General features: G+C 39.2%; 1 protein-coding gene across 1 annotated transcript in view; it reads left to right on the top strand.

The window, feature by feature from the left end:
- The window catches only part of LOC133619496 (GDNF family receptor alpha-2-like), a 316,184-nt gene that overhangs the window by 133,427 nt on the left and 167,757 nt on the right, over window positions 1-15,000 (top strand). Inside the window, exon 4 of the mRNA XM_061980552.1 lies at window positions 7,627-8,005. Within this exon, the coding sequence (XP_061836536.1) occupies window positions 7,627-8,005 (379 nt within the window). The remainder of the gene's footprint in view (window positions 1-7,626; window positions 8,006-15,000) is intronic.

Below are 15,000 nucleotides of genomic sequence, written 5' to 3'. Positions count from 1 at the left end.
CTATTGGCAGATAATTTTGCTTAGTTCAAATAAAATACCCCTAATTTCTGTAGGTTTTTTTTTCTTGTTTTTGAACACTGACTTTTTGCAGTGTACGGTTTAGTAAGTAAGAATTGTTTTAGTTATATTGTAAAAACGTACAATCGTTGGTTGGAGTGATGAATGAAGAATCCATACGAGGAGAAACGCCATTTCAGTTTAAGGCATTAAAACAGGAAGTGCATTTTCAACCCGCAATACCTGCAGTGAGCGAACTCGTCCAAAAGATGGCGCCGTAGCACAAACAATAACACACTATTTCAGTGTCTCTGCTTGGGTATGATGAAAACTATTGAACACAAAACATAATGACCATTAGCGGAACAAATAAACCCACAGATTAGTCGCACCGTTGTGTAAGCCGCAGTATTCAAAGTGTAGGATAAATGTTGCTGCTTATAGACCAAAATTGACTCCAAATAGCTTAGCTACATGGAACTTGCTACTGCCCATCACTGCTGTTTAGTGCGTTGAATGCTAAGAGGATTCTGGAGGAACTGGCTTGATGAACTAACGATAACAATCAAACTGGTATTTTCATTTCCGAACTGCACCAAAATTAAATGAGTTCTTGTTTTGCACACGTATCCACGAAGGCTTATGGAAAGCAGTGTTTTTATATTTTGGAATGAACAATGTATAAAACATCTCATTTGGAATGTAGCACACTGATTGCACGGTATGTTTCACTTAGGGTTGTTTCCAAATCCAATCAATATTTCCGTCGTCTCTCCAGTGACTCACTGAGACAAGCTCAGGCGATATTGAGTGTGAGCAACACTTGCAATGAAGCGTGTGGAACAAGCACAAGGTTCATTGTTTCTTGTTGTTGCTGATCTACGTTGCTCCTGAGCCGCTTGTGATCTATATCAGATGGATGGTGTTGACCCAGTATGGCTGTGGTTATTACTGTATTTATGGCTCGGTTTCATTTGTCCACACACCTTTTGGCAGGGGAACAAACTTAATCAAACTGATGATCCGTCTAGTAAATAATTGAGAATGAGTCCTGGTTAAGGATGTGTACCTTTCACATTTGAACCGGGAAGGAGTTGGTACCAACAGTACCAAGTGACTCTATGTGTGTTAGTGTGGTAATAAATATTAATTGGTTAATATTGGAATATTTATTATTATAAAATATTTTATTTAACATTCAACACTGAGATATTGATAACTGTGCCACCCTGTTGTTGTATCTAGTTTTTTTTTTACACCCCTGAGTATGTATATAATAAGTATTATATAGTAGGGGTGCCAAAAAAACAACATTTTTGAATGAATCGCAAGTTTTATTTGTAACTGTTCTAAATCGATTCAAATACATCAAAAATCTATTTAAAATACATAAATATATATTTAATTTTTTTTTAAATGTATTTATTTTATTTTATTTTTTTCAAATACATAAAAAAATAAATTTAAAATAAATATACATACATTTTACTTTTGTTATTTTTTTTAGTTTTCCTGTCCAGCCACTATTGTGGATGTAGATCAGGGATCCCCAAACTTTTTGGCTCGGGGGCCGCATTTGGCAAATATATATATGCCAAACATTTGGCATATACATATATTTATACGTATATATATTCCGAGCGCGATGATGTCACGTTATCGATGGGAAAATGCATTTTTAGACTATGATTTGCCTCAGCGGCTAGGAGACACCAAGAGTAACAAGTGGTAGAAAATGGATTAGAAAAGACAATAATAGAGGATAATATTATTATAATATATAGGATAACAATATTAATACATTAAAAAAAAAAAAAATATATATATATATATGGGAGAGTGGCCGTGCGCAACCCGAGGGTCACTGGTTCAATCCCCACCTAGTACCAACCTCGTCATGTCCGTTGTGTCCTGAGCAAGACACTTCACCCTTGCTCCTGATGGGTGCTGGTTAGCGCCTTGCATGGCAGCTCCCTCCATCAGTGTGTGAATGTGTGTGTGAATGGGTAAATGTGGAAGTAGTGTCAAAGCGCTTTGAGTACCTTGAAGGTAGAAAAGCGCTATACAAGTACAACCCATTTATATATATATATATATATATATATATATATATATATATAATTGTTTTACTTTTATTTGTGCCTTCCCGCGGGCCGGATTTTGGACACCGGGGCCGTAGTTTGGGGACCCCTGATATAGATGATCATATTTGCTGTACAGATTTACTTTAAAAAATATACTTCTGTAATTCCCTTACTTGTATTTGACATTTTTAAATGTTTGGGTAGAATTTATTCAACAAAACCAGTTTTCTTTTAGGTAATGTGAAAATTTATCAGAGCTGTTTGTCTATTTTGTGGAGGAATGTAGTTAATTATACACTATATTGCCAAGCCACCTGCCTTGACTCACATATGAACTTGAAGTGCCATCCCATTCCTAACCCGTAGTGTTCAATATGATGTCGGTCCACCTTTTGCAGCTATTACAGCTTCAACTCTTCTGGGAAGGCTGTCCACAAGGTTGCGGAGTGTTTTTGACCATTCTTCCAAAAGCGCATTGGTGAGGTCACACACCAATGCGCTGGTTGGTCGAGAAGGCCTGGCTCTCAGTCTCCGGTCTAATTCATCCCAAAGGTGTTCTATCTGGTTCAGGTCAGGACTCTGTGCAGGCCAGTCAAGTTCATCCACACCAGACTCTGTCATCCATGTCTTTATGGACCTTGCTTTTTGCACTGGTGCAGAGTCATGTTGGAAGAGGAAGGGGCCCACTCCAAACTGTTCCCACAAGGTTGGGAGCATGGAATTGTCCAACATGTTTTGGTATCCTGGAGCATTCAAAGTTCCTTTCACTGGAACTAAGGGGCCAAGCCCAACTCCTGAAAAACAACCCCACACCATAATTTCTCCTCCACCAAATTTCACACTCGGCACAATGCAGTCCGAAATGTACCGTTCTCCTGGCAACCTCCAAACCCAGACTCGTCCATCAGATTGCCAGATGGAAAAGCGTGATTCATCACTCCAGAGAAGGCGTCTCCCCTGCTCTAGAGTCCAGTGGCAACGTGCTTTACACCACTGCATCCCACGCTTTGCATTGGACTTGGTGATGTATGGCTTAGATGCAGCTGCTCGGCCATGGAAACCCATTCCATGCAGCTCTCTGCGTACTGTACGTGGGCTAATTGGAAGGTCACATGAAGTTTGGAGCTCTGTAGCAACTGACTGTTCAGAAAGTCGGCGACCTCTTTGCACTATGCGCTTCAGCATCCACTGACCCCTCTCTGTCAGTTTACGTGGCCTACCACTCGGTGGCTGAGTTGCTGTTGTTCCCAAACTCTTCCATTTTCTTATATTAAAGCCGACAGTTGACTTTGGAATAGTTAGGAGCGAGGAAATTTCATGACTGCATTTGTTGCACAGGTGGCATCCTTTGACAGTTCCACGCTGGAAATCACTGAGGTCCTGAGAGCGGCCCATTCTTTTACAAATGTTTGTAGAAACAGTCTCCATGCCTAAGTGCTTGATTTTATACACCTGTGGCCGGGCCAAGTGATTAGGACACCTGATTCTCATCATTTAGATAGGTGGCCAAATACTTTTTGCAATATAGTGTACAACTGACACCCAATCTTATTAAAAAAGTATTGATTTTGAAATCGAGAATCGATTCTGAATTGAGTCGTTACCCCCAAGAATCGACTGGAATCGTGTGGTGCTCAAAGATTCACCGCCCTATTATAGTAGACTTTGCATGCAGTTGCAATTCCAAGACATTAGATGGCACTAGTGTAGAGACAACTTGGTTTTGCCGTCGTCAGGAAGTAGTCTTTGCCGTTAAGCTGAATGTGCCAGTCTGTTATTTTTGTTGAGTCCTACAAAGTGTGTGTATACTGTAAGAGCCTGATTCACTAAGATGCAAATACCACACACTGAACAGTATGAGCAATCTGTAAGACTGCATGTGCAATTGTAAATTGGTGCAGACCGCCTTATTTAAGTGAGGATTTTGCGTGTGCTATACGGGGCATCACCATGGAAACACTCCATCATTTACTGCACATTCATGTTATGCTCCTACCTGTGGTGTTTTTATGTTTTCAAACATGCAAAAGACATCTACCACTTTTTATGGGCATTTTAGGAGCAGCCGTGCAGTGCATCGACAATGAAACTACTTTTTTTTCTTTTATTTACTGCCGAAGGTGCGCTCATTGGAGAGAAAAAAGCACTTACTCCGCTCAAAATACAAACAATACATACTTCACTTTTTTTATAAGAAATATTTTAATAATATATATTATAGGAGTGAAAAACGCAAAAAGACACTAAAATGCATCAAAATAATATGTTTTAATCAGCTTCTTAAGTCCTCTATTAGCTATTGTGGAGAGTGCATATATGTTCAAGAGTTCTTTCTTTATTCATAGTCATGTTTAAATCAGCTAGTATTTTTCCATTTGTACTCTTTCTATGCTTGTATCTTGTGTCCGCAGATGTCTGTGTAGTGTCTTGAGGGATTGGAATGTGGGAGAGATGCACCCCCCTCCTTATCTTACCAGTGTTGGAGAAGGGGGAGGCATTCCTTTCTGGGGGGGACTGTTTGTGTATTCAATATGTTGGCTCTGCCCGTTTGAACGGCAGACAATTTCGATATGTCGATATGAAAGGACAATTGAACTGGTCTCCTAAAGCTTTATTAAAACTTGATAATATTCCTATTCTGTCTTGATGGTCCTTCTTACTCAGCATATATGTCATCAAAAGAACGTGGGATTGACCGGTGATTTTAATTCCCTGAGAGGGAGACTGGTCAGACGTAACACTATACAATTATAAAATTATATTGCTGGACAGTTAAGTCTAATATGTTTTTATTTCTACCGTTCCAAAATGTTGACAAACACACGTAGCACTGATCCTGCAGCCGTGTGCGGAACTGTCAGTTTGCGCGTCCTTCTGATACGCACTAAATACAACACAAAATGGTGATGAGTGTCGATAAATCACATTGCGCGTGCTAAATAATTATATTTGCATGTTGTGGCCGTTTTACTGATCAGCCTGTATTTTGCACATTAATGAAAACCGAGATGCAAAATGGACTGCACGCCTTATTTTACTCACTTTGCACTCCACTTTTCACACGTTTAGTAGAACAGCTTTGCCTGGGCTATCAAGTTTGCACGTGTGTTAGTACACGCAAACCTTTAGTAAATCAGCACCTAAGTGTTGTATTTATCGCACACCAGCTGTTTGATTGTTATGTGCATCTTAGTTGCGGTTTTCAATACCAAATTTGGAGGTGTTGAAGTTGCCATGTACTATTGCTAATGCTAATCAGTAGCATCTATACAAAAACTATAAAAATGAGACCCATTACCTCCCTGCTTGGCACTCAGCATCAAGGGTTGGAATTGGGGGGTTAAATCACCAAAAATTATTCCCGAGCGCAGCCACCGCTGCTGCTCACTGCTCACTGTTCCACTCACCTCCCAGGGGGTGGAACAAGGGGATGGGTCAAATGCAGATAGTCATTTCACCACACCTAGTGTGTGTGTGACTATCAGTGGTACTTTAACTTTTTTTATATGGTATGTACCTCGTCATGTCCGTAGTGTCCTGAGCAAGACACTTCACCCTTGCTCCTGATGGGTGCTGGTTAGCGCCTTGCATGGCAGCTCCCTCCATCAGTGTGTGAATGTGTGTGTGAATGGGTAAATGTGGAAGTAGTGTCAAAGCGCTTTGAGTACCTTGAAGGTAGAAAAGCGCTATACAAGTACAACCCATTTATCATTTATTATATGTTCAGCGTGAATTAGCATAAAGCTAGCGCATATTGAAAAAAGTGTAGACTTTAACTTTTGAACGCTTTCTATCAGGCGTGCGTGCTTTGTTGTCATGCACAATTGCAACATTACCTCAAGGCACCCTGGATGAGTCCTCTCTGGGTACTCGAGGTCTTGTTTCCATGCCAAGTGCTTGAGCCGGTGCCAAGTCTGCAACTGGACGAGACGTCACACGCAGCAAAGGTATCAGAAATATGGTACCGTTTGATTCTACGTGACTCGATACCCGGTAGTGTCGGCCGGTACCTGTAAAAGTACCGAATTTGGTACCCATCCCGAGTCCTGAGTGACGTTGGGGTCCAGTGTGTAGCAATGTTGTTCCACTGAAATAAAATGTCAGGTTTATTCCATTTTCAAGGTACTACAAAAACATGTATGATAGGTACAAGTACATAAAAAACCCTTTAAAGACTGAACCACTAAGTAATTGACAAAAAATTCAAATGATTTGAAACTGGAGCTTTTATTGCTCCTTCTGAACAGTTTTGTTGTTGTTGCAAGCAATGTTCCCTCTAATTGTTCATGTGTGTGAGCAAACGCAAAAACTCCCTGAGCATTCAGTGGAGCCCATGTGAGCAACATCAGACGTGCACACTGTGGCTACACCAGCAGCACACCTGTCCCAAACCTGACTAAATAACAAGTTCAATCTCCATCCATCCATCCATTTTCTACCGCTTGTCCCTTTCGAGGTCGCGGGGGTGCTGGAGCCTATCCCAGCTGCATTCGAGCGGAAGGTGGGGTACACCCTGGACAAGTCCCCACCTCACCGCAGGGCCAACACAGATAGACACACAACATTCTCTTATTATTATAATCAAATGACAGCAGTCATTTCCATGAGGTTATTTTCTAATATAAGTGTTTAGGCCCACTTACAATGACAATAACACAAAATATTGTTTTTCATGAACTGTGTACTTGTATTGTTTGTCTGGGTGGAGGTCCTGCTTTGGAAATAATTTGTACCCCTTTCAGACATTGCATTTAGTTCCCATTAAAACATTCACATGTTGCACAATGAGATGTAAGCAGGGTATCATGTGTACATTCCTGCAACTTCCTGTTTGTAAAAAATATATTTTTATTAGTTTTTATTTAATATACTAACAGCATTTCATGATTAATATTTGTAAATTAAGATTCCTAATAAATGACACACATTTTATTGGTAAATCATAGTGTAACGACCTGGAATGACACTTTATGTGTGGTGTTGGAGTTGTCCGACTTTTTGTGTGGCTGTAAACGCATCACTGGAAACGCATCACTGGCTAAGTGCCATATGTGCATGTGTTGGCGCAAGTGAGAAAGAGCGAGCGGCTGCTGTTCATATAACAAAGTTGCTTTTGGTCTGGTTTGTACTGCAGAAAATGACCAGTTTTGATAGATATCATTTTTTTTACTAATGTTTTTGGTGATGTTTTTATGGCCGACAATAAAGAGTTTTGCTCAATAAAGTGATGGATGGAATTCATGTCCTCAAATATGATGCTGATTTTCAATCAGCATCATATTTGACAACAATTTATTTTTATGTTTATAGCAAACCAAAACATAATGCAATATTTGTTTTTCTCTCATAAAAAACTAATGTATCACTTATGATACGTTAGGTGTTACAGAGTGAATTATCAGAATTTGAAGAGTATGTTTGTCTCGGTTTGACCCTCGACAGGATAAGTAGTATAGAAAATGAATTATTATTATTATTATTATTATTATTATTATTATTATTATTATTATTAGTCTCTGTATTGACGTTAAAACTCTATGTTCAGGGATGCTCACAGTGGCCCCGAAAGGATTCCACTGTGCCGACGCCGAGAGAACCTGCAACCCCTGCCTGGACGCGGTCAAAGCCTGCAACCTCAACGGCACCTGCAAGAGGCACCGGTCGGCGTACATCGCCACCTGCATCAAGGAGGACACCAACAAAGGGGAAACCTGCAGCAAGAAGCGCTGCCACAAAGCGCTCAGGCTCTTCCTGGACCGCGTGCCCGCCGAGTTTAGCCACCGCCTGCTCTTCTGCCCCTGCCAGACCGAGGGCTGCGCCGAGCGCCGGCGCCAGACCATCGTGCCCGATTGCTCCTACCGAGAAAAGGACACGCCCAACTGTCTGGAGCTGAGGAAGGTCTGCCGCCAGGACACGCTCTGCAGGTACGTGGAATTAGGGGTGGGGTTTTTTAGATATATGATCCATTTTTGGAGGTAGCTAATAAAGGATCAAGGTTCTGATCCAATAAATTGCAAAGTAAATAGTATCGTATCGCACCCACTAAATTTGAGAAGAAATACAAATTTTTTCCATATATTAGCCGCACCGGACTATAAGTCGTAGATATAAATGAGTTATTTACAAATAAATATTTTGTCTATTTATTTACATACTTTATTTACATATTGTTTCCAAACATTGCCTGTAGCACGGCAGTAAAACGGCTGATCAAACAAAACAGAAGTCATCGTCATGGACCCACTAGCTACGGAAGTAGCTCTCCAGTCAGCTAAACAGACTCAATAACTCCACGGTGACGTTTTGGTGAATTTACTGAAGAATTTGTGAAACTGGAACAATATAAAATTAATGCTATTGTAAGTTAATAATACTAACACGGACACTCGTAAACGTGTTAGCATATTAGCTAACGCTAACGACCGTAGCTTCATTACATTTCAAAAGCACGTACAAATATGCATGAAAACACTCCTACAGCCATCGCACATGGGACGGTTTAGTAAGTGAGGATTGTTTTAGTTATATTGTAAAACTTACAAACGTTGCTTGGAGTGATGACTGAAGAATCCATACTCAAGGCTTTTGGTAGTGAAAAAGTTGAATCATGACACTACCAATAATATTATTATTATTAATAATATCAATCATAGTCGCAATAATATAATGTATAATTGATTAAATACATTATACATAATGTACAAAATATATTACAAATTTTAGTAAAAAATAATAATATAGAATCAATTTATTTAAACAATATTAGAAATCAATATAACTTTAGAGTTGTGCTGATATCATGATGTATTTATATCGGTATCGGCCAATACTCAAGGCTCCATTTGGTATTTTTTCTGGAAGTGAAAAAGTTCAATCGTGACACCCCTATTAATATTAATGATACTTATAATAATTATATTAATAATAATGTTTAAGTAATTAAAGAAATTGGAAATCATGTTAAAAATGTTATATTTTTTGTAAAAAATAATAATATATAATCAATTAATTTAAACAATTTTAAAATAAATAGCAACTTTAGAGTTGTGCTGATATCATGGTGTATTTATGTCGGTATCAGCCAATACTTAAGGCTCCAACTGGTATTTTTTCTGGAAGTGAAAACATTTAATCATGACAATACTATTAATGTTAGTATTAATACTAATAATCATAGTCGTAATAATAATATTGTATGATTGATTAAATACATGATGAATAATGTAAAATATATATTATAGTTTTTGTAAAAAATAATTATATATAATCAAATAATTTAAACAATATTAAAATAAATAGTAACTTTAGAGTTGTGCTGATATCATGATTTATGATTTATGTATTTATGTCGGTATTGGCCAATACTTAAAGCTCCAACTGGTATTTCTTATGGAAGTGAAAAAGTTAAATTGTGACACCCCTATTATTATTAATAATAATTTTCATAATTATAATCATAATAATGTACAAGTGATGAAAGAAATCAGAAATAATTTATTATAATTTTAGTAAAAAATAATATATAAATAACAATTATTATTACCATTATAACAAAATAAATAGTAATTTTAGTAAATAATAATGATGATACATTGCCAATATACAATACATAGACACATGTGCACCAATGATACAAACGGTCGCCTTGTTGGGTGACAAAGATGCGTATAGCTCAGATCGGGTGCCACATGGAGAAAAATCTACTCCCAAGTGGGACGGACTGGTGAAATCACGGCACTATAACTTAAAAATAAAGACAATTTCAGATTGATTTCTTTGTTTAAAAATAGAACAAGCACATTCTGAAAATGTACAAATCATAATGTTGTTGGGGGTTTTTTACACTTACTGTGCATGTTACGGTTAATAGTATTCTATCTTATTTGTCGTTATTTATACTTTCTGAATAAATTATGTGATAATGTTCATCAGTCAACACATTGGTGTTAATTTTCAATCTATCAAGATAAAACAAATAATATCAAAATCAAATTACAGGATGTTATTTATGTAGTTTGCTCATTTTCCTCGACTGGTGCACTAACATCATGTGGTTTATTTTGCACATACGTAGCATCATCTACAAAGATACAAATAATTGCTATTGTGACATCTAGTGGGCACATTTACAACAGCAGTTTCTTTCATTCAAAAATTTCGGCTCATTTTTATACTGAGCAAATTCATTCCGCGGGCCGGATAAAACCTGTTCGCGGGCCTGATCCGGCCCGCGGGCCGTACGTTTGATACCCCTGGTCTAACTCAAAGCTCTGCACCAGAAACTGGATAGTTGTATTTTAAAGTGAGTACATTTGTAGAAGTGATGCAGTGTGTCTCTTTGCTCACACCCCTATGGAGACCCCTTAAAAACTGTTAACAATTATACCAGTGTTTTTCAACCTTTTTTGAGCCAAGGTACAAGGCACACCACCAGCAGAAATCTTTAGAAAACGAAACTCAGTTGACAGTAAAAAGTTGTTGTCGCAATTGTTGGATATGATTTCAAACCATAACCAAGCATGCATCAATGTAGCTCTTGTCTCAAAGTAGGTGTACTGTTATGTTCTGTCACATCGCACCGTGACTCCGGTTTTGATGGCTTTTTCTCTTTTTTTGGTATTTTCCTGTAGCAGTGTCATGTCTTCCTTTGAGCAATATTTCCCGCATCTACTTTTTTTTTTTTTAGCAATCAAGAACATTTCAGTTGATTTAATCCTTCTTTGTGGGGACATTGTTGATTGTCATGTCATGCACGGATGTACTTAGTGGACGCCGTCTTTGCTCCACAGTAAGTCTTTGCTGTCGTCCAGCATTTTGTTTTTGTTTACTTTGCAGCCAGTTCAGTTTTAGTTTCATTCTGCATAGCCTTCCCTAAGCTTCAATGCCTTTTCTTAGGGGCACTCACCTTTTGTTTATTTGTGGTTTAAGCATTAGACACATTTTTACCTGCACACTGCCTCCCACTGTTTCCGACATCTACAAAGCAATTAGCCACCGGCTGCCACCTACTGATATGGAAGAGTATTACACGGTTACTCTGCCGAGCTCTAGACAGCACCGACACTCAACAACAACACATCATTTGCAGACTATAATTACTGGTTTGCAAATTAGATAATCTCCCACGGCACACCTGACTGTATCTCACGGCACAGTGGTTGAAAAATACTGGATTATACCACGAGCCCTGGAGACCGGTCTTTATTTATTTCAAATTTATTAAAAAAAAATTCTCATCATCTTATATTCAAGGCCAAGAGAAAAAAAAGGGGTTTATGTGACCGTAATGATTGTATTCAGTTTGTCAACAAAGTATATCCAACATGGGGGAAGCTACAGTATATTTGTCGGACTCAGGATGATGCCGTCGACGACTAAGTTAGTGAGACAGCGCTCAATTAGGCAGAAAAAAAAACATTAGTGCACCACTTTGACTCCATTGGCGACTCTGTTGGATCCAGACAGCCGCCTTCAATTCACGCCTAGTCAGCCGTGACGTGTCGGCTTGTGTCGGCGCCGCTGAGAACAGGTGAAAAACACGTCTCGTGTGTGTAAGTGTGTGTAAGTGTGTGTGTGTGTGTGTGTGTGTGTGTGTGGTCTTCCGGTGTCGCCTGTTCATTAGTCTAATAGCACAAAAAACCGTGGGACATTTGAATAATTTGAAGCATTTAAAAGCTCATTTGAGAGCCTAATGGAGTCCGACCGGAGCGTTAGACCTTTGAATGCCCATCGCTAAAAATAAAAGGCCGTGTGAGAAGTATCGGAAGTGGGGGGGGAGAGGAAAAACACATTAATGGCTCATTTTCCATTTTCCCGCCATGACGGATGATTAGGCGGCTGATACGACTCTTAGTGACATGTCTGCACAGCGTTTACATGTTCCAAGAAGTACGCACACTTTCTCCAACTTCCGGGGAACTCACACTTTCTCACTTTTTAGGGAGGAAAAAACGACCACCGGGCGAGATTAAAGATACAATACAGCCGTACTGTTCCCTGGGATAAAACATTTATTGTTCTCAGATTCTAGTACATATCACGCACAAGAAAAACAACTATTGTATTAAAGTTAAAGTACCAATGATAGTCACGCACACTCGAGGTGTGGTGAAATTTGTCCTCTGCATTTGACCCATCCCCTTGTTCACCCCCTGGGAGGTGAGGGGAGCAGTGAGCAGCAGCGGTGGCCGCGCCCAGGAATCAGTTTTGGTGATTTAACCCCCAATTCCAACCCTTGATGCTGAGTGCCAATCAGGGAGGAAGTGGGTTCCATTTGTATAGTCTTCGGTATGACTCGGCCGGGGTTTGAACTCACGACCTACCGATCTCAGGGCGAACGCTCTAACCACTAGGCCACTGAGTAAAAATGTGTAATCCAAAAATAACTGTTTTAACCTTGATTTATAATCACTGTTTTTATGAATAAATCTAATGTAAAATTTTATTTGGCCTTAAAGTCAAAGCAGGTTATAATGTCAAGTTGTATTATTTTTACGCAAATTAATAAACTTTTTTTTATGCAATCAATATTTTTTTTTTTTTTTTACAAAATCCAACTGAATGTGACAATATTCTCAAGTAAAGGTTTTTGTTGTTGAATGATTGTAACTTTATTTATTTCCCTTAAAGGAAAACTGCACCTTTTTTTTCATTTAATGTGGTCCTTCATGTCATTATAGTGGCCCAACATCTCATTCAATATGGTCAGCCACATCAATTAATGTAACCTGTCACGTCAATATATTGGCCCAACGTCTCATTCAACGTGGTTTGCCACATCAATTAATGTGGCCCCTCATGTCGTTATTGTGGCCCACCATGTCATTCAATGTGGTCTGCCGCATCATTTAATGTGTCCCGTCATGTCATTATAGTGTACTACCGTGTCATTCAACATGGTCTACCACTTCATTTAAGGTGGCCCAACGTCTCATTCAATGTGGTTTGCCACATCAATTGAAGTGGCCCGTCACGTCATAATATTGGCCCAACGTCTCATTCAACGTGGTTTGCCACATCAATTAATGTGGCCCCTCATGTCGTTATTGTGGCCCACCATGTCATTCAATGTGGTCTGCCGCATCATTTAATGTGTCCCGTCATGTCATTATAGTGGCCTACCGTGTCATTCAACATGGTCTACCACTTCATTTAAGGTGGCACAACGCCTCATTCAAAGTGGTCTGCCACATCAATTATTGTGGTTCGTAACGTCAGTTAAGGTAATCCGTCACTTCATTTTAAGTGACTTGCCATTTCATTTAAAGTAGTCTGCCACCCCATTTAAAGTTGTCTGCCACATAATTTAATGTGACCCGCCACATTATTCAACAAGGTCTGCCACATCATTTAAATTTGCCCGCCATGTCATTCAATGTGGTCTGCCACATCTTTTAATGTGGTCTGCCACAACATTTAAAGTGGCCCGCCGTGTCATTCACTGTGGTCTGCCACATCATTTAATGTGGTTCGTCACATCATTCAAGGTAATCCGTCCCTTCATTTTAACTGGCTTGCCATATCATTCTAAGTGGTCCGCCACATCATTTATTGTAGCTCACCATATCATTAGACGTGGTCTGCCACATCATTTAAATTGGCCCGCCACGTCATTTAAAATTGCCCGCCGTGTCATTCAAAATGGTCCGCCACGTCATTTATCATAGCCCACCATTCAATGTGGTGTGTAAAAAAGTACTTCCTCTGTGTTAGTTCCTACAATAACATTGTATATTTTGTGTATGTACCTGTATGTATGTATGTATGTATATATATATATATATATATATATATATATATATATATATATATATATATGTGCAAAACCCGTTTCCATATGAGTTGGGAAATTGTGTTAGATGTAATTATAAACGGAATACAATGATTTGCAAATCCTTTTCAACCCATATTCAGTTGAATGCACTACAAAGACAAGATATTTGATGTTGAAACTCATAAACTTTTTTTTTTTTTTGAAAATAATAATTAACTTAGAATTTCATGGCTGCAACACGTGCCAAAGTAGTTGGGAAAGGGCATGTTCACCACTGTGTTACATCACCTTTTCTTTTAACAACACTCAGTAAACATTTGGGAACTGAGGAGACACATTTTTTAAGCTTCTCAGGTGGAATTCTTTCCCATTCTTGCTTGATGTACAGCTTAAGTTGTTCAACAGTCCGGGGGTCTCCGTTGTGGTATTTTAGGCTTCAAAATGCGCCACACATTTTCAATGGGAGACAGGTCTGCACTACAGGCAGGCCAGTCTAGTACCCGCACTCTTTTACTATGAAGCCACGTTGATGTAACACGTGGCTTGACATTGTCTTGCTGAAATAAGCAGGGGCGTCCATGGTAACTTTGTTTGGATGGCAACATATGTTGCTCCAAAACCTGTATGTACCTTTCAGCATTAATGGCGCCTTCACAGATGTGTAAGTTACCCATGTCTTGGGCACTAATACACCCCCATACCATCACAGATGCTGGCTTTTCAACTTTGCGCCTATACCAATTCGGATGGTTCTTTTCCTCTTTGGTCCGGATGACACGACGTCCACAGTTTCCAAAAACAATTTGAAATGTGAACTCGTCAGACCACAAAACACTTTTCCACTTTGTATCAGTTCATCTTAGATGAGCTCAGGCCCAGCGAAGCCGACTGCGTTTCTGGGTGTTGTTGATAAACGGTTTTCGCCTTGCATAGGAGAGTTTTAACTTGCACTTACAGATGTAGCGACCAACTGTAGTTACTGACAGTGGGTTTCTGAAGTGTTCCTGAGCCCATGTGGTGATATCCTTTACACACTGATGTCACTTGTTGATGCAGTACAGCCTGAGGGATCGAAGGTCACGGGCTTAGCTGCTTACTTGCAGTGATTTCTCCAGATTCTCTGAACCCTTTGATGATATTACGGAC

This window comes from Nerophis lumbriciformis, linkage group LG20 (genome assembly GCF_033978685.3).
Source record: "Nerophis lumbriciformis linkage group LG20, RoL_Nlum_v2.1, whole genome shotgun sequence".
Lineage (NCBI taxonomy): Eukaryota > Metazoa > Chordata > Actinopteri > Syngnathiformes > Syngnathidae > Nerophis > Nerophis lumbriciformis.
The sequence above is the reverse complement of the archived record's forward strand: the minus strand, read 5'-3'. Positions and strand labels throughout refer to the sequence as shown.